At 47.4% G+C, this 24,759-nt stretch overlaps 1 protein-coding gene across 1 annotated transcript in view; it reads right to left on the bottom strand.

Annotated features, from left to right (window-relative positions):
• Window positions 1-4,296: 4,296 nt before the first annotated feature.
• Window positions 4,297-24,759, bottom strand: part of LOC115331187 — a 32,437-nt gene continuing 11,974 nt past the window's right edge. Inside the window, exons 4-5 of the mRNA XM_040222051.2 lie at window positions 4,665-4,741; window positions 4,297-4,552 (exon numbers count right to left, since the gene is read on the bottom strand). Coding sequence (XP_040077985.2) covers window positions 4,297-4,552; window positions 4,665-4,741 — 333 coding nt within the window. The remainder of the gene's footprint in view (window positions 4,553-4,664; window positions 4,742-24,759) is intronic.

The following is a 24,759-nucleotide window of genomic DNA, read 5'->3' as shown; positions in this document are numbered from 1 at the left end:
GTAAAAACCTATACGGTCATGGGGTAGGAAGAAGGAAGTGACTCAGTGGGCAGAAAATTCCAGTCATTGAGTGTCCTTGGAAAAAAGGAAAATTTGAAAAGATTAGTGCGAGCAAAATAAGGAGTCAGTGAGTGTGGTTGGTGATGTCTGGTCTGTCTCGTAGCAATGGGTTTTGGATATGCATGGCGATTAATAGATAGCTTGTCATTTGCAAGAAGAAACAGAAACTTTAGCCTTGCTATTTGCCTTCGTTCCTGCAACAATTCAATTTTGTTTATCTGCATTAGAGAGGAGGGAGAATCTGATCGCTTGAACTTATCGTAAATGAATCTGACTGCCCGTCTTTGAACCCTTTCCAATTTATGTCTTTTTTGGTAAAGGGATCAAATACAACGCTGGCGTATTCCAGTTTAGGTCTCACAAGCGTGTTGAACGCTAACAAGTTTACGTTCGGGTGTGTATTTTTCAACTTGTGTCTAATGAGGCCTAGCTTTCTAAAAGCAGCAGATGTAAGGTTGTCGATGTGTTTTGACCAGCCCAAATACCTATCAATTGTCAGCCCTAGATACTTGTAATGGTCTACCTCAGAGACGTTATAATATTTTATTTTGTACTGAAAGGAGAGGTACTTTTTTTTGTTTGTGATTCTAAGAAAGACAATTTTCTCGAGATTCAATTTCATTTTCCATTGGTAGCACCAGTCTTGTATAGAGTTTAAGCTTGAGTTAAGTGCGAGTTGGTCATCAGTACACAAAACATCTTTGAACAATACACAATCGTCCGCAAATAAACGAATGTTCACTCCTGGGTCCACAACAGAAACAATATCATTGACGTATATCAAAAACAATAGTGGCCCAAGGACACTTCCCTGGGGTACACCGGAAGTCACATCAAGCATCTCTGAGCAACCTGAACCAACCTCGACATACTGTCTACGACCATGTAGATAGGATCCGATCCATTTAACGATGGCTGAGTCAAGACCAATACTTTTCAATTTAAAGAGCAGTTTACCATGTGGCACTCTGTCAAATGCCTTGCTGAAGTCTATGAATATGGCATCTATCTGACAAGATTTATCCAAAGTGGAGGCAAATTCGTGCACCGTGGTAACTAGCTGTGTCACTGTTGAATAGCCCTTTCGATATGCATGTTGAAACTCGGTTATTAAGTTATTTTTATCGAGGAAGTCAGTTACCATATTTGAAATTATATGTTCTAGTAACTTACACGATGTACACGTAAGCGAGATTGGCCTGTAGTTGCTCAGAAATAAGTGATCTCCTTTTTTAAACACCGGCACAACACGTTCTAGGAGCCAATCATTCGGCAGAACTCCCGATAAAAATGACGTGCGGAATATCACTGTTAAGAAATGTGCTAAGGGTTCCGCGAAACGACGCAGAAAGGCATTGAGGATCTTATCAGGCCCAGGTGACTTTTTCGTTTTCAAGTTCAATAACATGGAAAATACGCCTGCAAGCGATACGCAATCAGCATTCAGGTAGGACGGCTCATGATTTTCACACTCGTACGTTTCAGCGTCAGAAAAAAACTGACTGGAAATATCCATTAAAATGACGAGCGATCACTATGGTGTCATCAATCAGTGTACTGTAAACACATATTTGGTCAATGTTACTCACTGCAGATTCATCTTGTCCATGGCATCAAAATGCAAGCCTTTTCCACGCCATGGAAAATGCAGCCTTTTCCACGCTGTGGAAAAGGCTGCCTTTCCTGGCCGCTTTCTCAGAATGGTCAGCCGATCACTATGGGAGCCTGCGGAGCTCTTTGACAGGAGTATGTCAGGGCAAGCCTGCAGGCGTCTCCTCCAGGAGGGTGCAGTTGGCAAGAAGCCTTTAACAGATGAAAGGACTGACGCTCTACCAGGTGGGTGTTTCTGACCAACCTGGAAGGGCAGAGGATCTGTTGCGGCTGTGCTGTGCTGAGCTGTGCACATAATGTGTGTACAGTATGAGTTATAATTTACTGCGCTTTGAGATATTTTTATGAAAATATTGTTGGTTTTGCCTTGTGCAGCACACATGGACAGTCAGAGGCACTATGAGGTGAAACAAGGTGAATGCGGGCAGACCAGGTGGAATGCCGCGTCGGGCGCAGCGCTTGCTTTGCGCACTGGGAGCAAGGCCACGAGGTTCCATCTTCATTCAAAGCCGATAATATGGAACCAGGTTAATTCGAACTATTATCTGAACGGACTAGTAGCTGCAATAAAATGCATAGCGAAAAATGCGGTTCTATCGAAAAAAAATGGCAGCCTCTCCCAATAGATCGAACTGCGACTAGCAGCACCTCTGAGCTTTGCAAGCTGGCTTTCCGCCTTGCGCCAAAACCCTCTTGGGGGAAAGCCACCTTGCAGAGAAAGCTGGCTATTTTCTTTTGGGCGGCCGCGTCGACCGCCCAGAAGTAAGAAAAAATCTCTTCCGCGGAGGGAGATGCTGAGCCGGTGAACGCAGAAGTGGCCACTAAACAGCTGCGGTGAGTGTCCCTAATGACGTACAGATGCCTCTTCAAAAGTAAACTACTTTTCTAAATGTAGCGTGCTTGTTCGTTGTCAAATTCATTACCATGCTTATATAGAATTGCCCGCTATATCGAAGTAGGAAACGGTTTTTTGCGAGTTTGATATAATCAGGTTTGATTGTATTATGTTTCCCACAGGTAGGAGAAAGCAGATTGAGCGCGGGAGGGCAGCCGAGTGATAAATTGACTGAATATCAGGCTGGACACGACAGAACTTTCTTGTTTACTGTTGTAGCTGTGATTTTATTATTTTAAGATTTTTTTTAATAACTGCTCGTGTATGATTTTTTCATTCACTGTAGGTTTCATTACGCAGTACCAACTTGCCCAAGCCATCATCTTAGCCATCCAGATGTGCTGGGATAAACGGCATGGAAGAAAAAAGCCATGGACAGCCCTGTGTGCAAGGGAATGTGCGCGAGTGGTGCGTGTTAGGAAAAAATAAAATAGTGCGTTTTATTTTCTTTTATTACACACACCACAGCGCACTCTCGCAAACAACACTCACTCCTTACACACAACCAACTCGCCCTAGCTGCTACGTTATTTTTTTTCTTTGTACTTTTGTTTCATGGCAGAATGAACACCTGAACCTGAACCTGGTGTTCTTTTTGCACAATTTGCTAGCTGTTGTCTTCAGCAGTATTTTCTGCATCTAAATTATACCGCGCATGCATGACCAGGTCACCCCAGAAGACACTAGATTGGCCGGGTCACATCAGAACACACTTGACAGTAACACCAAGACACCAGAACACGCCAAGACAGCAGAGCACGCCGAACACGCCAAGACACCAGGACACGCCAAGACCCCTGTCTGAATTTCCGCTCTGGTGTAAACGTCAGAAGCACATGAGACCCGGGCTGGTGGATTTTTTTCAGTAGGGACAGGAGTCACATAAACTGCGTAGAATGCAGACCAGGCTGCCTGGTGGGCACACGAGCCCGTGTAGTATTATACCAAACTCTTTTGTTGTGCACACGAGAATGGTGTGTGGGTGCACCAGCACTTCTGGGGGGCACACCAGGCTAATGTGCTCGATACACCATCATTGCTGGTGGGTGCACCAGGCTGGTGTGTTTGATAAACCAGCATTGCTGGAGGGCACATCAGATATTTTGGAGTCCCACCAGGATTCTGTGATGTCACAACAGGATTGCCTGGTGTATTTTTCATTAGGAACCTGAGGAGTCCTTTCCTGTTGGAGAATCACTTCTTAATCCTTCCAGTCCACACTTCCAACATCGCCGTCGGGTCTGCCAGGAAGGCCCATAGGCGTTCATTATGCAACCAGTCCATATAGGCTCCTGAGTACCACCACGTGGAAATCATTGTCCAAGTCATCGTTCGCATGCATAGCTAGGACGGCGCTGTTGCTTCTAGAGCTTTTGTTGTCAATGACTTGCTGCTCTAACTACAGTAAGATATCTTGCTCCGACAAATGCCACTGAAGCCGTACATGGTACTTGGAAAATGGTCTCTCTCCTCCAGATAGAGCGTCACTCTGATAAGCAGCATCGGAACGACTAACTTCCTCACGTGGATGTCAGAGATACTCTGAACGGCTATCGTGCTCTCTATCTTAGACATCGTCTTTACATCGGCAGGTCTCGAGACGGACAAAATCCTCCCAGTATTTCAGCTTTCCTTGACATGTTTTAGCAGGTAGTCTACTATCATGCATCAAGGTTTCTGAAAGTCTAGTTTTTGATTCGATTCCTCGTATGTCCCTTGTTACTCGTCAGTCATCCCAGAGCAGCCTCCATCTTTTCTCTAGTGAATGATTTTTCCAGCTGTGTGTTGTCTACTCCCTCGCAATTTGGGTATTTCGTCGTGCGCTGTAGAGGATGTTCCCCGAAGAACTCTGTTTTCACCGCCTCGAGTATCCCCTCACTATTGTCCGGGAAGTTCAAGATGAATTTCTGGATCTTCTCTAGCAGAGTTGCCTTGGGCTTCGCCCTGTTCAGCAGGGCCCTAAGGATTTCCCAGGTTTTCTTGCAGCTGATTGCACAATTAGTTCCAGTTTTGCTTTTCAGTTTTCGGCGTTTTCCTTCGCCTGCCTTGTTATCTGGGTAATCATGGTTTTGAGTTTTCGATTTCTTTTCTGCCTTACCACCTTCTCAGTAGCCCTTGTATTACCGCGAACAGGCAAAGCATTTGAGGATCCGCTTCTAGTTTGCCTGTCGTGAGCTGGATTCGAGAAAAAATATTACGTGATTTGAAACCTACTTTCCGCTTTTGTACTCATTTTCTGCATTGCGGAGCTAGACTGATCTGTTACAAGATGCGACACATGGGCCTAATTTGACGACCAACATTATCACCTAATAACATAAACATTCTATTCCACTCATATTTTTTTCAAAAACAAAAACAAAAACAACAAAACGCCTTAGTTCTAACTCGACAAACAATATGCTTCCGTAATGGGTGGTTACTGTCTCTTGCGTCTTTCTTCATGATACCTAATTCAAATTTGGTGTTATAACAAATGCAACATAAGCATAAAAAGAGCGGGCACCGAATAGCACGCCTTAGTTCTAACAAGTGGCGTGAACATTTTTCTAGAAAATAAATTAATATATATAATATAGGACAGTAATGACCACACCAATACTTTTCCACCGTCTAAACCCCACACCGTTCCTGATTTTATATGTTTAAATAATTTTAATACCTTCAACTGTGAAGAGTAGCTGTTTAGGTGCACGTGCCCAGTATCTCCTAATTCACAACATACCGGACTCACTGAGTTTCGACAAAGCTCCAACTGCCTAGGTAGGACGGAGTCCTGGGCCAAAATGTGGCCTTTGCCTGGGATTAATGGGCCTTGACATTGCCTAATGAGCCAAGGTACAGCCTAATCAGACCTTCTTTGGCAAGGGTCTGGTTATCTTGGATCTAGCTCGCCATAGATGTGCAAGAGTTAAGCTTCACTTCCTAGTTCGGTTGTCGTTTGGCCTGATGGGGCAAAAACCACCTAACAGGTGCAAGTATCTTTGGTCCTAAACAGGGTTGTAAAGTACCTAGGTACAAGTAACTGTAAATCGGTAACTAGGTACTTTTGTTGTACCTGAGGTACAAACCTAGGTACTTTCATTTCTCAGTATCTGTATCTGTATCTTAGGTACATTTTCCAGTAACTTGTAACTAAGTGAAGTTACTTTTCACAGGTACTTTTTTATTCACTTCGTCAAAATCGTAGAAAATACAATATAACATATAACTGAAAATAAATTATAATTACAGTCTTAAAGCAATTTAACATCACGTAGTGTTTCCACGCAATAAATCGAACTCAAATTTTGCACTTTACAAAACTGAAAATACCTATGTCTGAAGAAACTCCCTCCTGGTTTCTAAAATACCCCCTACAAATACCACTTCCAGAGTCACAGTTATAATTACGTACGGGAAATAGTATTGGGAGACCTTTGTAAATGTTCATTTCACATAATTAAGCACAACAAAACTGGCAGGCTTCGTTGTCAAAAATTATTGCAGCAGTAGAAGGATACAAACATCAAGGGCAGATAATCGAAGCACTCGTACTCTGGCCGAACGGAGACTTCGAGCTCCTGATGTAGTCTGCCACTGATGGCTGGGCTGCTGTTATTCTATGTTGTGGAGGCCCTGTGCTACATTCGGGTCTTTCCTTGGGTGCCGCGGCTTTCCGTTTTACCCCGTCGACATTCGTCTTGCTCTTGTCGACACTCTTTAGTGCTTCCTTGTGAGACCTCTTGAGAAAGTAAAGCATGGCTAGTTAATACTTATTGCACCGTATCAGAACAGCTCAGCGGCGCAGGACACTAATCCAACTAGGTTTCAGCATTAGCACTTGAGACGAAAACGATATTTCTGCCAGACGCCAAAGATAATCAACAGCGGCGGAAAATTCCGGACGTGCGGGCATTAAAAAGGGAAACATTGGTTGCTTCCAGTAAAACTAAAATGAAGACGATATCTAAATGACCAATGACAAGGCAGCTTACAGATAATTGTTGTGGGTCGGTTCATTTTCTCGGAAGCCTAGTTTACCTAGCGCACCCGGACATCTTTGTAACGACTTCTTACCATCGCTCCAGACGCCGTGAAAAATGGACTTGCACCGTAATTTTGTATAAGTATGACCAAACCTTTCTTTGTTACCCATTCCTGACGAAGACCAGACTCCGGTTGAAACGTCGAAAATAAAGTTTCCGTTGTTCTACCGATGGACCTCTACTTCGTCATATATAATATATAGGTGAAGTCAGAGTGGTGAATGGGTCGAAACACGTCGAAAACGAAGAGTGAGTTGACGCAGGGACAGGCTTTAAACAACGGTTTCGAGGGAGTTCTGCAAAGTTCTAAGTCCCAGTTATCGAACATCCGCAGTTGAGAACAACGACAAATCAGTAGCAGGCGTATTGTACGCACGAAAAGTTGCTACCCTGACGTGCGACGCAGCGTCAATCTCTTGGCCGACTGACGGACGTAAACGCACATAGTACGGAGCATAACAAACCTTACACAGTGATGGAAGTGCCATTTGACCTTTTGGAGCAGGCCTTGTAGCAGGCAAAATATTTTTTGGAGCAGGTAGTGGCCCTTTTGGAGCAGGGTCCGGCATATGTTGGCATATTACTTGAAAATAAAATAATTCCGCATTGCTATATAAAGCCCATCTCTATTATTGGAACACAGCGCCTGTCGCCTTTTTAAGACAGGATATATAAAATTCAACAAATTAAACACACAAAAAAATTTTTTTTTTTAAATAAAGTTTATCTGCTCGTCAGATAAAAAAATACAATCAAATATGTAACACTGAGTTCTGGTGGTACAGGATGTTTAGTTTTATCAGCCTGCACTTCTTTTCAGGTATCTGCAGCAGCATCTAACGACCCTCATTGTTGTGAAATGTTTTAGTTCAGATTAGAGTTGTTTTTTGGGCAGCAGCTTCTAATATTGCGGTATCTGATATTTGCTTCAAAAATTCCGATTCATTTTCGATGTGCTGGCGAAGTCACGATCGGATCACGTCGAGTTAACCCGTTGAGTGCGCTCCTTGGCATGCACCGACGCGCTGCAGAGAAGCGACACCCGCGGAGCAGACACCACAGTCGCGCGAGTCGCGCAGTGCTTTGTGCTCCGAAAAGGACGGTGAGGCTTTACCAGCACTACATCCAGAGTTTGGTGTAACTCAACTATACTTTGTTTCAGCTTCGGTGCGAGCGCAGCCGAAGCTACAAGCGCGCGCATGGAGCCCGTAACGGTGCCCACGCTGCACGAGCCCACGCGCGAGTCAGGAATGCACAGAGCATTGGGCTCGCGCTAGCTTTGACTTCGCTGGTAGCTAGCACACGGGAACAGGGCGGGCCCATTGACACCAATAAAGCATGCTTATCAAACTTGTTTTTGTGTACATCCCAGTATACAAAAGATTTACTTCTAATAATAATGTGACAAATTTGAGAAAAATACTTGGCGTGAAAATAAAAAAGTAGCTTTGAAGTAACTGTACCTGTACCTAGGTACATTTTTAAGCGAGTAGCTAGATACGTACCTAGGTACATTTTCGTATGAGTAACTGTAACTGTATCTTAGGTACATTTTTGAAGTAACTTTTACAACCCTGGTCCTAAATAACCAAACAAGTGCCAAAGGTAGCCTCCACTCTCTAAAAACTCGGCTCTTACCTGGTAGCTCTGGACCAGGCACCAAGAAAGTGCCATAGTGAGATTTACTGCCTGAGACGTCGGCTCCAATCTCGCATTTTTCGGGTCCTCATCGCCAAAGAACTGCCGAAAATTGAGGCCACATGCGAAAAGTTTGGCTGTCATCTTAAAGTTTTGGGCCCAACATGCCTAACGAGTAGTAGAGTTATGCTTCCTCTGTAAAAATTCTGCGGTCATCTGCTGTCTTTGGTCGCGAATCACCAACGACGTGTCGGTGTTAGGCTTCACTCTGTCGTAGTCCGATTAAAAGCGGGCATCTATGTGCCTCAATAGACCCTTTTCAATTCTACACCAACACCCGTCCTCCATTGCTTGCTCACATACTCTGAGTATGTTATCAAACACACGCGGCTTAGCGATCGGCGGGAACTCGGCTCAGTTAGAATTCAGCACGAGCGCTGCGTCAGAGTTCGGCGAGGAGTTGATCCAGTCGGGCGCTTTGTGAGCAAGCAATGGTGTCCGCCTTTGCTGCCTGATGGACTTTTGAAAAGGGTGTATTCTAGAAAATGACCGGAGTTAGGTAATCAGGGCGGGTGCCGTTGATGCGTATTTATGATTGCAAATAGGTGACCGATGAGTCATTGGTAGAAAGCAGGCAGTCTGCGACATAGTTAAATACAAATTAAGTTCGCTTCTACCTGCAAATATTTATTTTATTTTGGGTGACTCTCTATTTTTCCATCCTGATGGCGGGCCGAATGCATTCCCGTGGCTGGACCAGAGAAGCGTGATTTTGAAAAAGTAGTTTACGTCTATATCCTCTTGGAGAGTTACATATGCTCCAGCGCACGTGCAGTGAGACTGGTTCGACGTTACAGCAACTGTTGCCATCGAGCGAGCTCTGGGCGAGACTGATGTGCAAGACCCCTTTCGAAAGTCAGGTCCGGAGGACCAGGATGTCGGAGACACTGCTGAATGGCAGAACCACTGATATTGTGCAACGTGGATTTCCCTGGGATAGCCAACTTCAGAGCGCGGCCAACACAGGAACCGACGAGACAATAAAACTATGTTGAAAGTGCAGCGTCGCTTTGCTGATCATCTCTTTTTGTGAGTGTGCTTATGCCTTCTAATTTTAGAGCGCAGCTCTTAGGCGCCCGCTTCCGGCCTGAGAGGCGTCGCCGTCGGCGTAACCAAGGTCGCTCCAAGGTCACGTGACCCCTAAGGTCACGTGACCCCCAAGGCCGCGTGACCACTCTTCGAGGTCACGTGACCCCCCTCGCTCGAGGTCACGTGATTCCCCTCCCCGAGGTCACGTGACCCCCTCCCCCCGAAGTAACGTAACACACCCCCCGAGGTCACGTGACCCCCTCCCCCGTTGGCGTCGGCGTCGGCGTAACCGCGAGTAACCCTCGTAACCCTCGTGAGGGTTACGAGGGTTACCGTCACGAGGATCACGAGGGCTACGAGGGTTAGTTGCCCTCCTCACGATGGTTGAGAGTTACCCTCACGAGCGTCACGAGAGTTACCCTCACAACGGTTACTAGGGTTAACCTCACGAGGGTCACGATGGTTACCCAGGTCACGTGACCCCCTCCCCCCCGAGGTCACCTGACCCCCATGGACGTCAACGCCACTAATGGCATCATCTGTGACGTCACTGATGACGTCACCGTCATCCGCATCATCATCGTCGTCATCACTAATGACGTCATTAGTGACGTCACCGATGACGTCATCGGCATTTGCATTGTCATCGTCATCATCACTGGTGACGTCATCAGTGATGTCATCAGTAACGTCACTGATGACGTCACCGGCATCGGCATCGTCACGTGATCCCCCGATGTCACGTGACACCCCATGGTCACGTGACCCCCACAAAGTCACGTGACCCCCAAGGTCACTTGACCCACTCCCCAGGCCCTTCCCTCCTCAAGAGCTGTGCTCTAATTCGGCATTACAGGGAGTTGTAAATGGCTTTCATTTTTAGAGCGGAGCTCTTAGGGGCCCGTTCCTGGCTTGAGCGGCGTCGCCGTCGACGTCGGCGTAACCAAGGTCAACCCAAGGTCACGTGACCCCCCAAGGTCATTCCAAGGTCACGTGATGGCCAAGGTCACCGCACGCTCACGTGACCACCAGGGTCATCCCAAGGTCACGTGACCCCCAAGGTCACCCCAAGGTCGCGTGACCCCCAAGATCACGTGAAACCCAAAGTTGCGTGACTCCCCAAGTCACGTGACCCCCCCCGAGGTCAGGTGACCACTCCGAGGTCGCGTGACCCCCTCAGGGTCACGTGACCCCCCGACGACGTCATCGTCACTGATTACGTCATCAGGGACGTCACTGATGACGTCACCGTCATCCGCATTGTCATCGTCATCATCACTGATGACGCGATGACGTCATCGTCACTGATGACGTCATCAGTGACGTCACTGATCACGTCACCGGCATCCGCATCGTCATCGTCATCATCGCTGATGACGTCATCAGTGACGTCACTTAAGACGTTACCGGTACCCGCATCGTCATCGTCATCATCACTGATGACGTCATCGGTATCCGCATCGTTATCGTCACTGATGACGTCATCGGTATCTTCACGTGACCCCCCAAGGTCACGTGACCCAACCCTCCAGTACCCTTCCCTCCTTCTCCTCAAGAGCTGCGCTTAAATAAGGCGTTACAGGGAGTTGTAAACGGCTTTCACTTTTTTTTACCGGATGCATAAAAGAGACTCACCAGCTGACAACAGGGGCCAGTTTTTCGAAAGAAATCTATTAAACGACGCATTCCAGAAGGGAGCGTGGCTTGATGCGTGACTTTCATTGTGATTGACCACTGTCAAAGTCTAGCGTTAAAAAACAGAAGTGGGCTGTTGCACTTGTTTCGGCCTCCTGAAGGGATTGCGATAACGCCGGCACTCGGCGGCGGTAAAGCCGCTCGCGGCGATACACAGTCGCAATCAATCTTAACCGGAGCGCTCGACCATGCCTCTTTTTCAATGGGGGCACTATCCTTGCGGCAGCCGTTCGTACACATTTGTCACGTGGCTGCGGGCCCATCTCTAAGTGTGGGTGGAGCGCAGTAGATTCTCAGATCAAATGCTTAAAGGGATACTGACCCGAAATTTCGAGCTCACTAAACAAGGCCGGGCGGATAGGCAGGAAGCTGCAAAACCAAAAATATCACTCATACGGCGATATATCTAACGGATCGCCGTATTTTTTGGAAAAGGAGTGCGCGATTGAACCCGGCCTACGAGGCCGACGAGACAAGGCACGTCACGATTCCCATTGTCTCTCTTCCTCGCTACTTCCCGTCAAGCTGGTGAACCGATGCGAGGAGGAGAGAGCGAGGCCGCTTCTCCTCATTTTGAGATTCTCCCGGAGGACAGTTACGTCAAAGAACTCGCTTGATCGCGGCCTTCTTTTCCAAAAGTGCGGCCATCCGTTTGAGATACCGAAGTACGAGTGATGTTTTGGAGTTCGTAGCGTCCCGTTTAACACTTCTGCAGCCTTACTTTGCGAAATCCAAATTTCGGTTCAGTATCCCTTTAAGGAAATAACATACACCGCTGGTTTTTGTTTCTGATTCTGTCATTACTCTGCACCCATGAAACAAATCATTTCCCGACACAAATTATATCTAAACATGAAATAAAACCCTTTTGAATATTGTGTATTGTTCATACATCTCGTTGAACGTGATATGATGCGTTCCCCACACAAACTATTTCCCACCTTAGAAGACGAGCGCGTCAAGAAGTTAAACCTTAAAAGCATAAAATATAGACACAAGGACAATTAGAAAGCATATAAGACATGGACCGGCGCTGTCCATGTCCTTCAAACCAACGTTTTAATTTAACATCCAGAGGCGGTAAGAATGTCAGAGTATCCCTTTCCAACGCTCGGATGTTAAGCCTCTATCACGCGGTCATTGCTTCTGACCGTCCTCCTGCTTCGCGCAACGCTGAGTGTTAACGAGACGCCGATGCATTATCGAAAATAGAAATAAATGAACTGTATAGATCTATAAAAAAAGGACCCTGGCCAGTTGCACTTCCGGTGTTTGGCGTATGGCGCATGATTTGCTCACTTTCCGAAGCCACGAACACGTGCGTGCTTGGCGGAGGAGATCGCAAGTTGGGCTGAGGAAATGTAGATACTGGAAATATGTATATTGCCTTTTATTCAGTGAAATTGGGCCTGTCAATGATTATTTTTCCAGAGTGGTAGATTGAAGGGAAAACCGTTGCTATAATTTTTACGTTGCTGGTTTATCGCGGCTCGACGGGCGAAAGTTCTTATTTTCTTTTAAATACAGCCGCAGCAGCAGCGGCTGGAGCAGTAAGGTGATTAATGGCACGTCACAATTTTTCACGAAGGGCCACCATGGAATTTGCTTGGCGGTTTTCTACCAAGAGCTGTAACAAGAAACTTTTTAATAACTTTGACTATTCTGGAAATAACTTTGACGCGCTTTAAGGCTTGCTTGCATAATGCAGTTTTCACACGAAGGGAAATCACCTGGACAGAACTGCGTGATGTAAACCGGCGCAGCGCCTCCCATCACAGCTCCGCGAAGTGTGTTCGTAGCGCCGAGGGCGTTGCCTCCGCGCCTCCGACCATGAGCCAGTGAAGTTCGACGTCACTGCGCCTCATAAGGAAGCCGTGAAGTCAAGACCCCGTGCCGCACACTCCCCGGGGGAGGGAGGGGGGGGGGGGGGGGGGGAGTGTAGCTTTTTCTCTTAAGTGAATAGTGCATAGAAAGAATGCATACAAAAAGCGCCCACACGCCTAACTCAGAACTGTGACACACCTCAGGTAACAAACGTGCCCATAAAAAATTATCATTAAACATAACAAACAAAACATCGCCAAGCACAAGAAAAAAAGAAGAAATCACACTACACATTGGTATTTTTCGCATTAGCACAGCGGGATTGAAATTAAATTTAGCACCGCTCTTATTAATAGATTAATATTTGAAATAGTCTCGAATAGTATGAGTAATAATGATTGGTTTAGTATAAACCGGATGTCTTCATGTAATATTTTCCAATGAGTAATATTTCTTTGGAGAATCTATGTCATGCTTAATATATGGTAGACGAACTTTAAAAGCAAGGCCAGGTAATTGATTGCCCTTCAGCTCCTTATGTTAAAAAAAAGTATAACAGACTTTAAGAAGAAACGTTCCCCGATCATCCTACTTAGTAATCTCAGCAGGCACTTGCATACTAATATTTCTCTAAGTAGTCTACAGTAGTATGCATGGGTATTCGTTCGTGCGTTACATGAGTATTCGTTAGTACACAGTTAGATACCGAGTCGAAAGGGTTTGAAAAGTATGTAAAAAATGCACGAGCTATTTATTCCGATTGCGAAGACATATTGGACGTAAAAATCTAGCGGAAACCGCCGTTAGCAAGATAAACGTGACACTTTAATTGTGACAAGAAAAAAAATTAAAAACTGGTGCCATTTGACTCTGCGGACTAATCGAAGAGTGAAGGTGTTGCATACGAACTGATTTGCCCACTTCTTTTTATTCATTATTAAGGGTCAAATAACCCTTATAAAAACTAATATTGAATTTCCGGCTTGATTTTGATGTGTTCCTAATGAGTCATCAAACATTTGCAAGAAACGCAATGTGCAATGTGTTTTCACTGATAAAATAGTAAGGGTGCAGGCGAGTTGGTGGATGTTAACCATGTTGAATATACTAAGACTGCTGTTTCCCAACGGAAACTCAGTTTAGATTGCACATTAAGAGTTGAAATTGCCACATAGCTTGACATTAGAATATGTTTTGTGTAAACACAGCGAATGCCTAAAGGCTCAAAGACTAGCTGTATAAACATACACACTACACTTTTTTTTTGTTTTCTCAAAGGCTTGCTGCCTTGGTAACTCGCAGAGCATATTTTACTGCGATACCGTGCGTGCAAATACACAAATGACAAATTCTCTTATTTATTTATTTATTCATTTCGGACGCCAATCCTACTTTGGAGACAACCCTGAGTATCCGTGCCGCATTTGGACCTGTTGGCGAAGAAAGACTTCGACGAGCGTGTTGAAAATTCTTAGGGAGGCGTCATTCTCTGCTGGGCAAAACAACGTCTCTCTCCGTTGAACTTCAGCTTGGCTCGGCGTGGTGGATTGTTGCCAGCCGATTTTCGTTATCACCGACACTTTAATTTCTCGTCCAGTTTCGATTGGCGAATTGGCTAGCTACTGCACGCAATTGACTCCGTAAGCGTGACGTCATGGGTCCAAACAAACCGTTGCTAGGGTCGTTGTTATGGACAAATACATGTGGCTAGGTTTCGCTACGAAAACCCGACCGTTCAAAAATCGGGAGTAGGGTTTAAACTTCTAAAAATCACAGATATAGAAAGCTTGAATGTCATATATGTTTCGACAGAAGTGTGCCGGTAATCGCTTGTTTCTGAAATATTTACGACTGCAACTTCCGGTCCTCAAGATGCCCGCAGCAGACGACGAATGCACGTAGTATGCCGTCTGCCACATGCCCACCGGCCAAGCCGGCGCCGGTGTCTGAATCGTGTGAATAAAGACGATATTCCGATATTGCATTTATTTGAAATAAAATGAGTTTCAGACACTTATAAGAATTCATAGTGGGGTGCCATGCAAAATATGGTTTATCAAAAGTCCGGGCGTCGATCGATATGATCGTCTGCTAAAAGATCGCATTGCACCCGTTAGAAGAGCACTTCAAGTGATCGGTTGAGATCCCGAATTTTGTTTGCGGACTCGCGCTACGGGAGGGTGCTTCGTACCTGGTTGTAACCATCACGTGGAGAAAGATTCTTGCAGTTTCTTCAGATTTCCGCAAGACCCCAAAGCGCGAAAGAATTGGATAAACATAAGGTGAGTTTATTACAGATTGTACTCGCATCGCGGGTTCGATGGAGATCTTCACCAAAAGGGCACATCCCCGCAATTCGATGTATACCAAATGGTAAAAAAAAAAACCAAAGTACTGCGAAATCGCGGCAGACATGGAATTCTTTAATGACCTGACAACTTCAATAATAACAATAACAAACGACGTACCTCGACGGCGTACGATTTGTTTTTTATGCTGACCTGCACTACGCCGGTAATGCACTTCAGGTCGTCGTCGTAAATGATCTGCACGACGTGGTTTGATTTTACGGTATTTTCACCCCTCTGAACTAAACTGGGTTCTTCACAGAAAAAAATGCACATTGTGGAGGCCTTTACGGCCACTGCGATGCACTTGTTTTTGTCGCTCGTTTACCGACGCAATTCAATGAAGACGTCCGCTCCAACAGAGGCCAGCGAATCTATCGTGTCGCCTGCTACCAATGCAAAGCGGAGTGTAATACTTCAGAAATGGCTTTCATTGTTGCAATATACGACACTGAGACGACAAGAACATCTTCATAATTAGATATCAAGAAGTTAGGTTGCTTACAAAAAATTATTTACTTACTTGTAAGCAAAAATCTCATCTGGAGTCTCCATGCATTAGTCCATAGCAACGTCCCTAGCAACGGTTTGTTTGGACCCAGACGCCATGTTGTGACGTCATCACTTACGGGGTCAATAATACATGATGAAAAAAATCAGTCAGTAGACGAATCCCCTACATTTCAGTAGGTCACCCAAACAATCAGTAGATAATAAAATAGCATTTTTTCATTCCAGACCCTTCTTTTTAGATACTATGTTACAATAAACATTCCAATATTAAACACACGTAATAATTAGATGCGTTTTTTTGCCTGCTGTATGCATTTTTTTTCAATCGTACTTTCCAGTGGCCAAGTGCATATAACATTCCTTGAAGAGAGCCAATTGATTAACTTTAATAGTTTCCCACGCTGTATTACATTTTCGTATACACTTTTTCTTTTGGGAGGGGCTGGAGGGGTGCTGACCGTGCTGTTGCTGTTATCTGAAGAGTCAACTCTCATTATCATACGTGGACGAAACAAGGCAAAACCGAAGTCCGTATCGGTTTCGTAAATACACTCGTAATCGGCTGCGTTGGTGGTAATACCGGTTTGGGTGGATAGTTGAATGAATCGAGGGATACGTATACACATATGTACTCTTTCGTGTTTAAGAATTTTACACGCGTTTCTTGGTTAATATGAGAGCCACCTTTTCAAAGTGCGTATTGTTAGGCCTTAGAAATGGGTGTTCTATTAAAACAAGTCAGTAGATTTTCTTTTTTATCAGGGAATCAGCAGACAGCGTGCAAGATAGGTAGATATAGTAATATATTAGTAAACCTGGCAGCACTGACTGCGTGCCTCAAGGCATGGACGCCTGGCGCTCGCCAGCGAGCTCGATGAAAGAGAGCCTGTATTACAGAGAGTTTCCACGAGCTCGATTAGGGTCCTACGAACCTGGATGGGGTTACGAAAACGTTAGTCGTCTGCAAACGTCTCCGCCTTTTCTCTTGCTTTCCTTGTCGCCGCGCGCAAACGCAGCGCATGCGCACTTGCGAGTCGCCACCGATCTCCGCGGTGTGAGAGGGACCCTCTCTCCAATTTAGGCTCTGTACTCGGTGACACATATTTCGCGCTGTTTGATTGGCGGCTGAAACGTCAGCGTTCCATCACCCTCCTTCGCATTGAGGAGGGGAAGGGTTCTAAGCCTTGATGCCACCTCTCATCCTTTTCACCTCTCCTGCTTTTCTCTCGTTTAAAGTTTGTTCTGACCGCTGGGAGGGAAGATGGTAAACGCGCGCCATCTTGTCAACGCGGTCGTTGCCTACAGAGCTGCGTAGGAAATGTGGGGAGTCTTTGTCCGCGTTCATGTGCTTGTATTAGTGATTTTGGTCGGATTCTTGTGATTACAGTTCAGCAAAGAATCATTTCGGTTCGAGAACATCAACGAAGGTCGCGAAACCCTCCTCTGCGACTCCGCAAATTTGACGGTAAGCGGATGGGATCTCGCTCTAACGAACCGAGCCTAGCTGCTGGGTCACTGAGCTGGCTCTTACGCGTCCTTAACTGGTTACACGGCCTTTACTGGTTCACAGCAGCCAATAAGGTCCAAGCGAAAGTTCAGCATGAAGGCACGGTCGTGAAATGAAAACTGAGACTGCAGGCTTAGCGTCCGGTTTTATGTCGCTGGCGGCGTTATCCGTGAGTGCACCGAGCGTCAAAAGGTCGTCCTCATTCACGTCTCTGTCGGCGTCCTCTGTAGACGGCATCGTGCTGTAGCTGAGGCTTCCGCAGGTCAATGAACTTAGGCTTGCGAAGAAACGCCCCCTCAATCAAAACTAAGGAGCGCAAAATTAACTATGTGAAACGTAACAATGAACCCAGTTTGCGGCCATCCTCCGATACGAGCAGTATATCACGTCTGGGCGCAAGTGGGGGATTTCCTTGCTGCTCCCCGTCTCGGGGAATGACACAGCCCACCGGTTCAACAGCAGGTAAACATTTAATGACCGCTATCGCGTGCGCCGCGATGCCAACAGCCCCCGCGCATAGGCTGCGACGGCGCTTTACGAGCAGCGGAGCGCCGCTCGCGTAGCCAGTTGCCCTCGGCCTCATCGTGGTCAAGATGACCACCCATGATTTTCAGAGGGGCAACTTGAGCGAAACGCTTGGAATCCCCAGGTTGCCCACACATTTTCCAGTTGCCTGGCAAGAGCATATAAAGCTCTTTCCTGGCATAACGATGCGCTGGCACCTAAGCTGGTAACAGTCACATCATGCGTGACTGTCACCAGCTTGCACAATCATGCAAGAGTTCTTCAAGAGGGCGGACCCAAATTCACCGGAGTCGAACAAAGTAGCTCAGGTCGGAAGGCAGTGCCGCCCAAGATACCACGTGTACTTCATTAACCGCACCTTTGAGACTCTTGAAGAGCTAACCCAGGGCGCCCGCCTCATCGAGGAGGCTTTTTATTCTGAGTGGAACTACGTGCCCCCGCCACCAGCCAAGTATGCGCTCGAACCGGCTTGCGCATGGTGGGGCTCCGAGGCCTCCACGCAAGTTGACTACCCGAACGGGACTTCCATTCCCCACCACGTAAAGCAGGAGAGTTGGCGCGGCATGCCTGGCCTTCTCTCGTGCGGGTTAAGCGGATGTTCGCCTAACGCTTATCGAGAGGTCCCCGGACATCACAGCCGGGCCCGTGAGGGTCTCGGGCGGTGGTCGCCACGACAGGTGGGAGGCCGTTGGCCGCGCCGTATTGCAATCTGGTGCACAACGGAGATCACCACCAAGCGAACTATTTTCATCAGTCTGCTCCTGCAAGTGTTGGAAAAAACTGGCACACTGCGGTCTAAATCCCACTGCACTGCAGCATTGACCCCCGCCACAACAGAACAAGGTTTCCCCACAACAGCCCGTTGCAAGCCTGGTGGAGGCCCTCCTATAGAGGTTTTTTACGCGATCGCTGGAGGCGGTCTGGCGGGCACCTCGGTTCGGGTGGCCTAAGCAGTCAACCGTCGTCCCACTGCTGCTACGGGTGCGAGCAGCCCGCCAACACCGAAAGAAGTGTCCAAGTCTTCTGGACACGACAAACAAGAGCTGGCAAGAGACGGCGGGAAAGGTCCGGAACCAGAGCCAGGGAAACTATTATGGCCGGCGGTGCTGAAACCAGAGAGCCACTCGCTGACGGCCGTTGCAGTCCCTGGGAGCAGTGGAGTCGCTGTACAAAATTCATGGGTATGTCGAATCGAGCCCGAGCCTAACTTCATTGAACCGCACATGACAAGTTCACTGCTTGATGTTCCCACTGCCGCACTTTAAAATTTTTGGCACGCTATCCCGCTTATCAGGAATTTCTTTTTCGAAGTCTGCAAAGCAAAACAGATAAGCCTTCGGGAAGTCCGAACGCGTTTGCAGGTAGCTTCAGGTACAGCGATAACTGCTAGAGGGGCCGTAAGGCTCCAGACTCTGTTTAATGCAAATAAACGGCGTCAGCAAATTCTTTAGCTGCCAGGACTCATGGTACCCGTGACCTTGGGCCGAAAGTTCATCACAGGCGAAAGAATGACACTTGCCTTTTCTGGCGGAGGACACCGGGTGGGACAACAACCATAACTGACTCTGTTTACGAGACGGCAGGGCGGCGTTCGTAGTCGCCCACTGCAGCCCACTTCACCGTGGTACACGACGTTTTGGCTGCCGGCGTTTGACAATCGTTCCGAAAGAGCCCCGGAAAACAGCCAGCAGACACAGGAGCTGCAAGCCGGCCTGCAGCCTTTCTCGCCGATATTTACGGAAACACCTGGAAAGACTGACATCCTGCTGCACCGCGCTGAAACCAGAGACGCGCAGCCCCGGAGATACCCGCAAAATGGCAATCCTAGTCAGCGAACACAAAAGGGCACTCCTTGATGCAGCGCTCGAGGAGATGATAGACACCGGTTCAGTACGTCAGTCAAAGAGCCCTTCGGCGTTCCCTGTTGTTACTGCTCTGAATAACAAAGGAACAGCCATACTCTGTGTGGATAACAGGCGGTTTAACGATGTGTTCGTACGAGACAGCTACCCTTTCTGCAGTATTTTCTCTGTGATGTACGGGCTCGGTAACGCGACCGTGTTTACAACGCTGGATTACAGTTCCGGGCTATTCAGATCAAGATTCACCCATCACATTTTCCAAAAACGGCTTCCATCTGACACAGAGGGTCGTTTGAGTACACTCGACAGCTGTTTGGTTTGTCTAACTCTCCACCCAGTTTTCAACGCGTGATGGGTGTTGATCTTGGTGACTCAAAGTACAAAATCGCCTTGGCATACATGGATGACGTGGTTGTTTCCTCGAGAACTATCGAGGAGGATGTCAAACGGCTTCGCATCGTACTTGACCAAATGCGTAATGCTGGCCTCACCATTCACCCTGGAAAGGCTGTTGGCCGCGCCCAGGATTAACCTCCTTGGATTCGTGGTGGATAACGGCACGCTCCACCCCACCGAAGTAAAGTCGCACGCGCTTATGGAGCACCCAAACCCACATCACGTAAAGAGCCTACAAAGATACCTCGGAATGATTGCGTTCTACAGAGATTTCATTCCGCACTGTTTCGTGATATCTTAACCGCTCCATTACCTTCTAATAAAGGGTGTCAAATGGTGTGAGGCCGAGCAACAAGAGTGCGCATTAAGATCCCTTTAAATATCAGTGTCTGACAGCGCTCGTTTAGTGCTCCGAGACTTGAACAAGTCGTTCGTTCAGCAGTCAAATGCAAGCAGCTGTTATCTAGATGACTGCTGCTGTCATGCTGCAGGAGAATGACGGCGTACTTCGGCCGGTTGCTTTCACGAGCCACACGTTAACTCCAGCCGAACGCAACTACAGTGTCACAGAACGTTCATGTCTCGCCATTATTGATGGTTTGAAGCGCTACAACATGTACCTAGATGGCGCAGAGTTCCAGATTCATTCTGATCACTTAGAGCTCTCATGGCTAAAAGGACTTAAGAATTCAGCTGGACGTATTGCTCGCTGGGCGCTTACTCTACAAGAGTACGACTACTCCATCGTGTACCGCCGGGGTCAACCATCAAAGTTGCTGACGCGTTCTTTCATGCTCCACTTCTAGAGGAGCACTCGCAGGATTCTCATGGCTTGGTGACCGTCGCGGCTACGGTACGAGGATCCCTAGGTTCACGGTGGGATACATTGGGGAGCCGCGAGTAACTTCGCAAGGCGCAGCTGTATGACGGACTCTGCCAAAGCGTGTCCGCTTGGCTGGTGGCAAGAGGTTCAGTCGACCGCCCAAGTAACGGCGGTTCAACTTCTACTTGATAAGCGATGTCGGAGTCCTACTGCACTACATTCTAAAAGCCGACGACAATCCGGATGGGTCGGCGTTCCGAACTGTGATACCCGGCAAGCTACGTAAGCGTTTCATTCGCTACATGCATGACTCTGCCTTGGCAGACCACAGCAGTTGAGGCAAGACTTATTAAAACCTATCTCGAATCGCTACCTGGTCAGACATGAGGCAGTATGTGCTCCAATACGCTCGTAGCTGCTCGGTGTGTCAAAAGGCAAAACCACGTGGTGCACAGACCCCCGGTCTCATCCAACCAATCGTGAGCCAAAGCCCATGGCAGATTCGTTGCTGTGACGTCATCGGCCTCTACCAAGTAGTCCCCTCGACAATCAGTACTTTTTTGTGGTAAACGACCACTTGACGAAGTGGGTTCACTTATTTCCTTCGGAAAAGCTAAACTCCCCAAAAAATCTGGGAATGCCTGCTTGTAACATTCGCTAGATTCGGCTTTCCAGCAAAATTTGTAAGCGATAAGGCGTTTTAACTAATAAGTGATGTGTTCGTGGACGCATGAGCGGTACTGGGAATTAAACACAAAAGAACTTCCCATACCAGCCACAAGAAGACATCACGGAAAGGGTAAATCGTAACCTTAAGATGATGTCACTGGCCTAAACTGAGAGCGCCACAAGGACTGGGATGCGAAACTGCCGGTGCAGGCATTCGCAACCCGTACGACCACTAATCTGTCAACGGAACTCGCTCCTGCCCAATTGAATTTCGGCAAGGTGTTGGCGTTTCTCCTTTTTAACAGTCTCCTTTCTACAGAGTCTGGGGGAAGGCTTCGCCCCTACGTGAAGTTCGCAGAGGACTTGCGAGAGCGCTTCTCCGGAACCTATGAGAGGCCCGACAAAATCTCGACGTCGCCCGAGTGCAGCAATCGGAATGTTCCAACCAGAGTTTTGCGTGACCTGTAGTGCGATGTGGGAAATCGTGTGCTCCGGCGTATTCACTCACTGAGTGACGACGCTCGACGCTTTGCAGCCTCCCTCGCAAACAGGTGGAAGGTCTGTTTCGCATGCATGAAAAGTGCTCACCGTTCACTTACAAACTAGTTCACCGTGAGCCTAGATAAGAAACCGGACCTGTTTATGTCAACGACCTCAAATGATTTTTTCAAGCAGAAGACGAAGATTTCTCGCAGGACCACAACGACTTTGGCGACAGTCACATTGCAGAAGACCCTTCGTCTGCGCCAGGGCGGCGGTATAACCAGCAACGTGGGTGACCCCAAAGAGAGAGGAACCATTTTGTTTTGCCTCCACTGCTTTGCCCCTTTCGCATTTTAGGGTAGTTTCCTACTTTCACAGGTCTCACTTGTTTTTCAAGAGACGAGGGAGAAGATTGTGTACCTACCTCAGATCCCTTATTTCGAACTTTCTGGAATAGCTGCGAAGATAACGTCAGGCTCAACCGCCCGGTAAGCCCCCATGTCGTTTGATTCCTTCGTTTGACAGAAAGATGGCTCGTGGACAACACCGTCACCACACTCCGCCATTGGAACGAGATGGTGCCCGGGCTCGTGGTGGACCGAGCCACCTAGGACGTCGGCGCGTCACAAGCGGCCCAGGGGACCGTGGACCGCGGCCACCCGCTACAGGACACCCTGTGGACCCGGCCTACGCCGACGATGCAGCGGACGACCACAACGGACTATCGCTATTTGAACCGTGTTCGACGAGCACAACTCTGTCAGCTGGGCGTCCGACTGACGCGGGAGGGCACACCAACAACCATTCCCGAGCCGTTCCGCGGCCGAACCTTAAAGGATAGTCACCCTACAGAGCCGGTCGCACTCTACACCGCAGTAGAGCTGCGCCTGCTCTTTCCGCTCCTTAAGATGCCCGAAAACTGTCGGGCGGAACATGAACTCGCGCACATTCAAGGGGAGAGGGCGGACGTCGAACGCATCGCGCGCATTAACCAACTCGGTGAGCGCGACCCCGAACGGGCCATCGCGCTTGTCTATCGGCACCACCACCTTGGCCGGTTTGCCCAGTAGCACATTTTACCCCCTGAGGCCCACAACGACGAAACCATTATCGACATGCCGGAAGAAGTGTGAGGGGGGGGGGGGTGAATATGGGCACCCTGGCGGCTTCCCAGCCCAGTTGTCTGACTACGGGGCACAGGTGACGAACTTTCCCGCGTGGCGGCGGAGTAAAGCCGACAACGCGTACATCGCGCACGCCGCCTAGATAGGCAGATCAGAGGCGGCGCATGGACAGTCGCTCGCTGGACTCAAGCGCCGCAAGTGCTCGTTAGTTTTCTGTGAGTGCTCTTCATCATTTTGTTCATGTCTAAGTAAATGTAGTTTCTTTTTCTTGAAACCACTGGGGGCTGCGTGTTATTCTTCCGGGTCGGGTATGCAGCAAGGCAAACCGACCACAAGGGTCATTGCTGATTTCAGTTGGAAAATATCGGGACTGTTCGCTAACAACTCCAGATCAACTCGCAGGCATGCTGCCAATTTTAACATTAATTTTATTGACATGTCTTCTGCCGAAATAAATATGGTTTATTTTGAAAGCAACCTCCTCTGGTTGCTTTCAAAATTGTGGGAACTGTGCTTTCACACAGTTCCCACAAGAAATACGAGGGCAACCGCATTGTACGCCTAGCGACGGCAGAGTACCACATCCTTTAGAACACGAATTGACGCTTCTGCAAAGTTATTGGTGCTGCGGCCCCTTGTTGTGGTGCTGGATCGAAAAGGGAGCGCCCATTCCTCCTTCCTCTCCCTAAAAAAGCTCCCACTCGTGCGACATATCCCTGGTGGGACGTCTGCCAAAGCTCCTCTTCGCAGCATCCAGCTCATCGGGAGATGATGCATACATGATCTGCAAGTGACATTATGAAATGCAGTTTTATGCACTACACCATACTATTTGCTTTTCTGTAACATTAATTAATATTGCATGCTAGAATATCAGGTGATATTAATATAAAATTTCATTGAAAACAGAAGTACTGAAAAATTTGTTTAGAGTTATTCTATACTACTATGATATTCTGAAAGATGTCCCTCCTCAAATTAAGAGCGAATCAAGTAAGAATGAAAAGTAAAATAACCTTCAATGTGGAACCACAAAAAAAAAATCGAACTAATTTTGGTTTTTGTGATATGCCTAGTTATCACTTTGGGGGGGAAGGGGGGGGGGAGGGGCAAAAAAGCAGAGAAGGCTGTTCTCTCCAGTCAGCAATGTTAGCTTATCTCCCTCTTTTCAGGTACGGGTCATTTCTTAGAATATTATGGTAGCCAGCACCGACCTTACAAAGGTTAGACCTCTCTATGCAAAGTGTATTTTTTGGCTTTACAGATTTGTTTTCAAAAAGCTGTGAAAGCTATACTAATGTGGTGTGTGCAGGTGAGTCATATGTCCAGATGGACATATTATTGGGGGCTAATCAGCACGATAAGTAAAAAAAAAACTAACTAAAATTTGTTAATATAATTTTTAATTAGTGAAGAATGATATGGTTCCTAATAGAAACTTTCTGCAAATCATTAGAAACCACTAAATCAGTTCGTTTTTAGAAACACTTGAGTGCTCATGCAGGAACTGCAAAGCTATGCGACAAGAAACATCGAGGTCGAGACGAGAGCGCACAGGGACATCAGAACACTGAGCTCAGACTGGAATGATTAGTGGGTAGACGGTAAACTAGCTGCCTTCGTCTCTACTCACTCTTCGAATGTGTTCGATTGCCAAATGCCGGCGCTT

The sequence above is a fragment of the Ixodes scapularis genome, unplaced genomic scaffold (genome assembly GCF_016920785.2).
Source record: "Ixodes scapularis isolate PalLabHiFi unplaced genomic scaffold, ASM1692078v2 PGA_scaffold6__148_contigs__length_123643588, whole genome shotgun sequence".
Classification (NCBI taxonomy): Eukaryota; Metazoa; Arthropoda; class Arachnida; order Ixodida; family Ixodidae; genus Ixodes; species Ixodes scapularis.
This window is presented reverse-complemented; position numbering and strand designations above follow the sequence as displayed.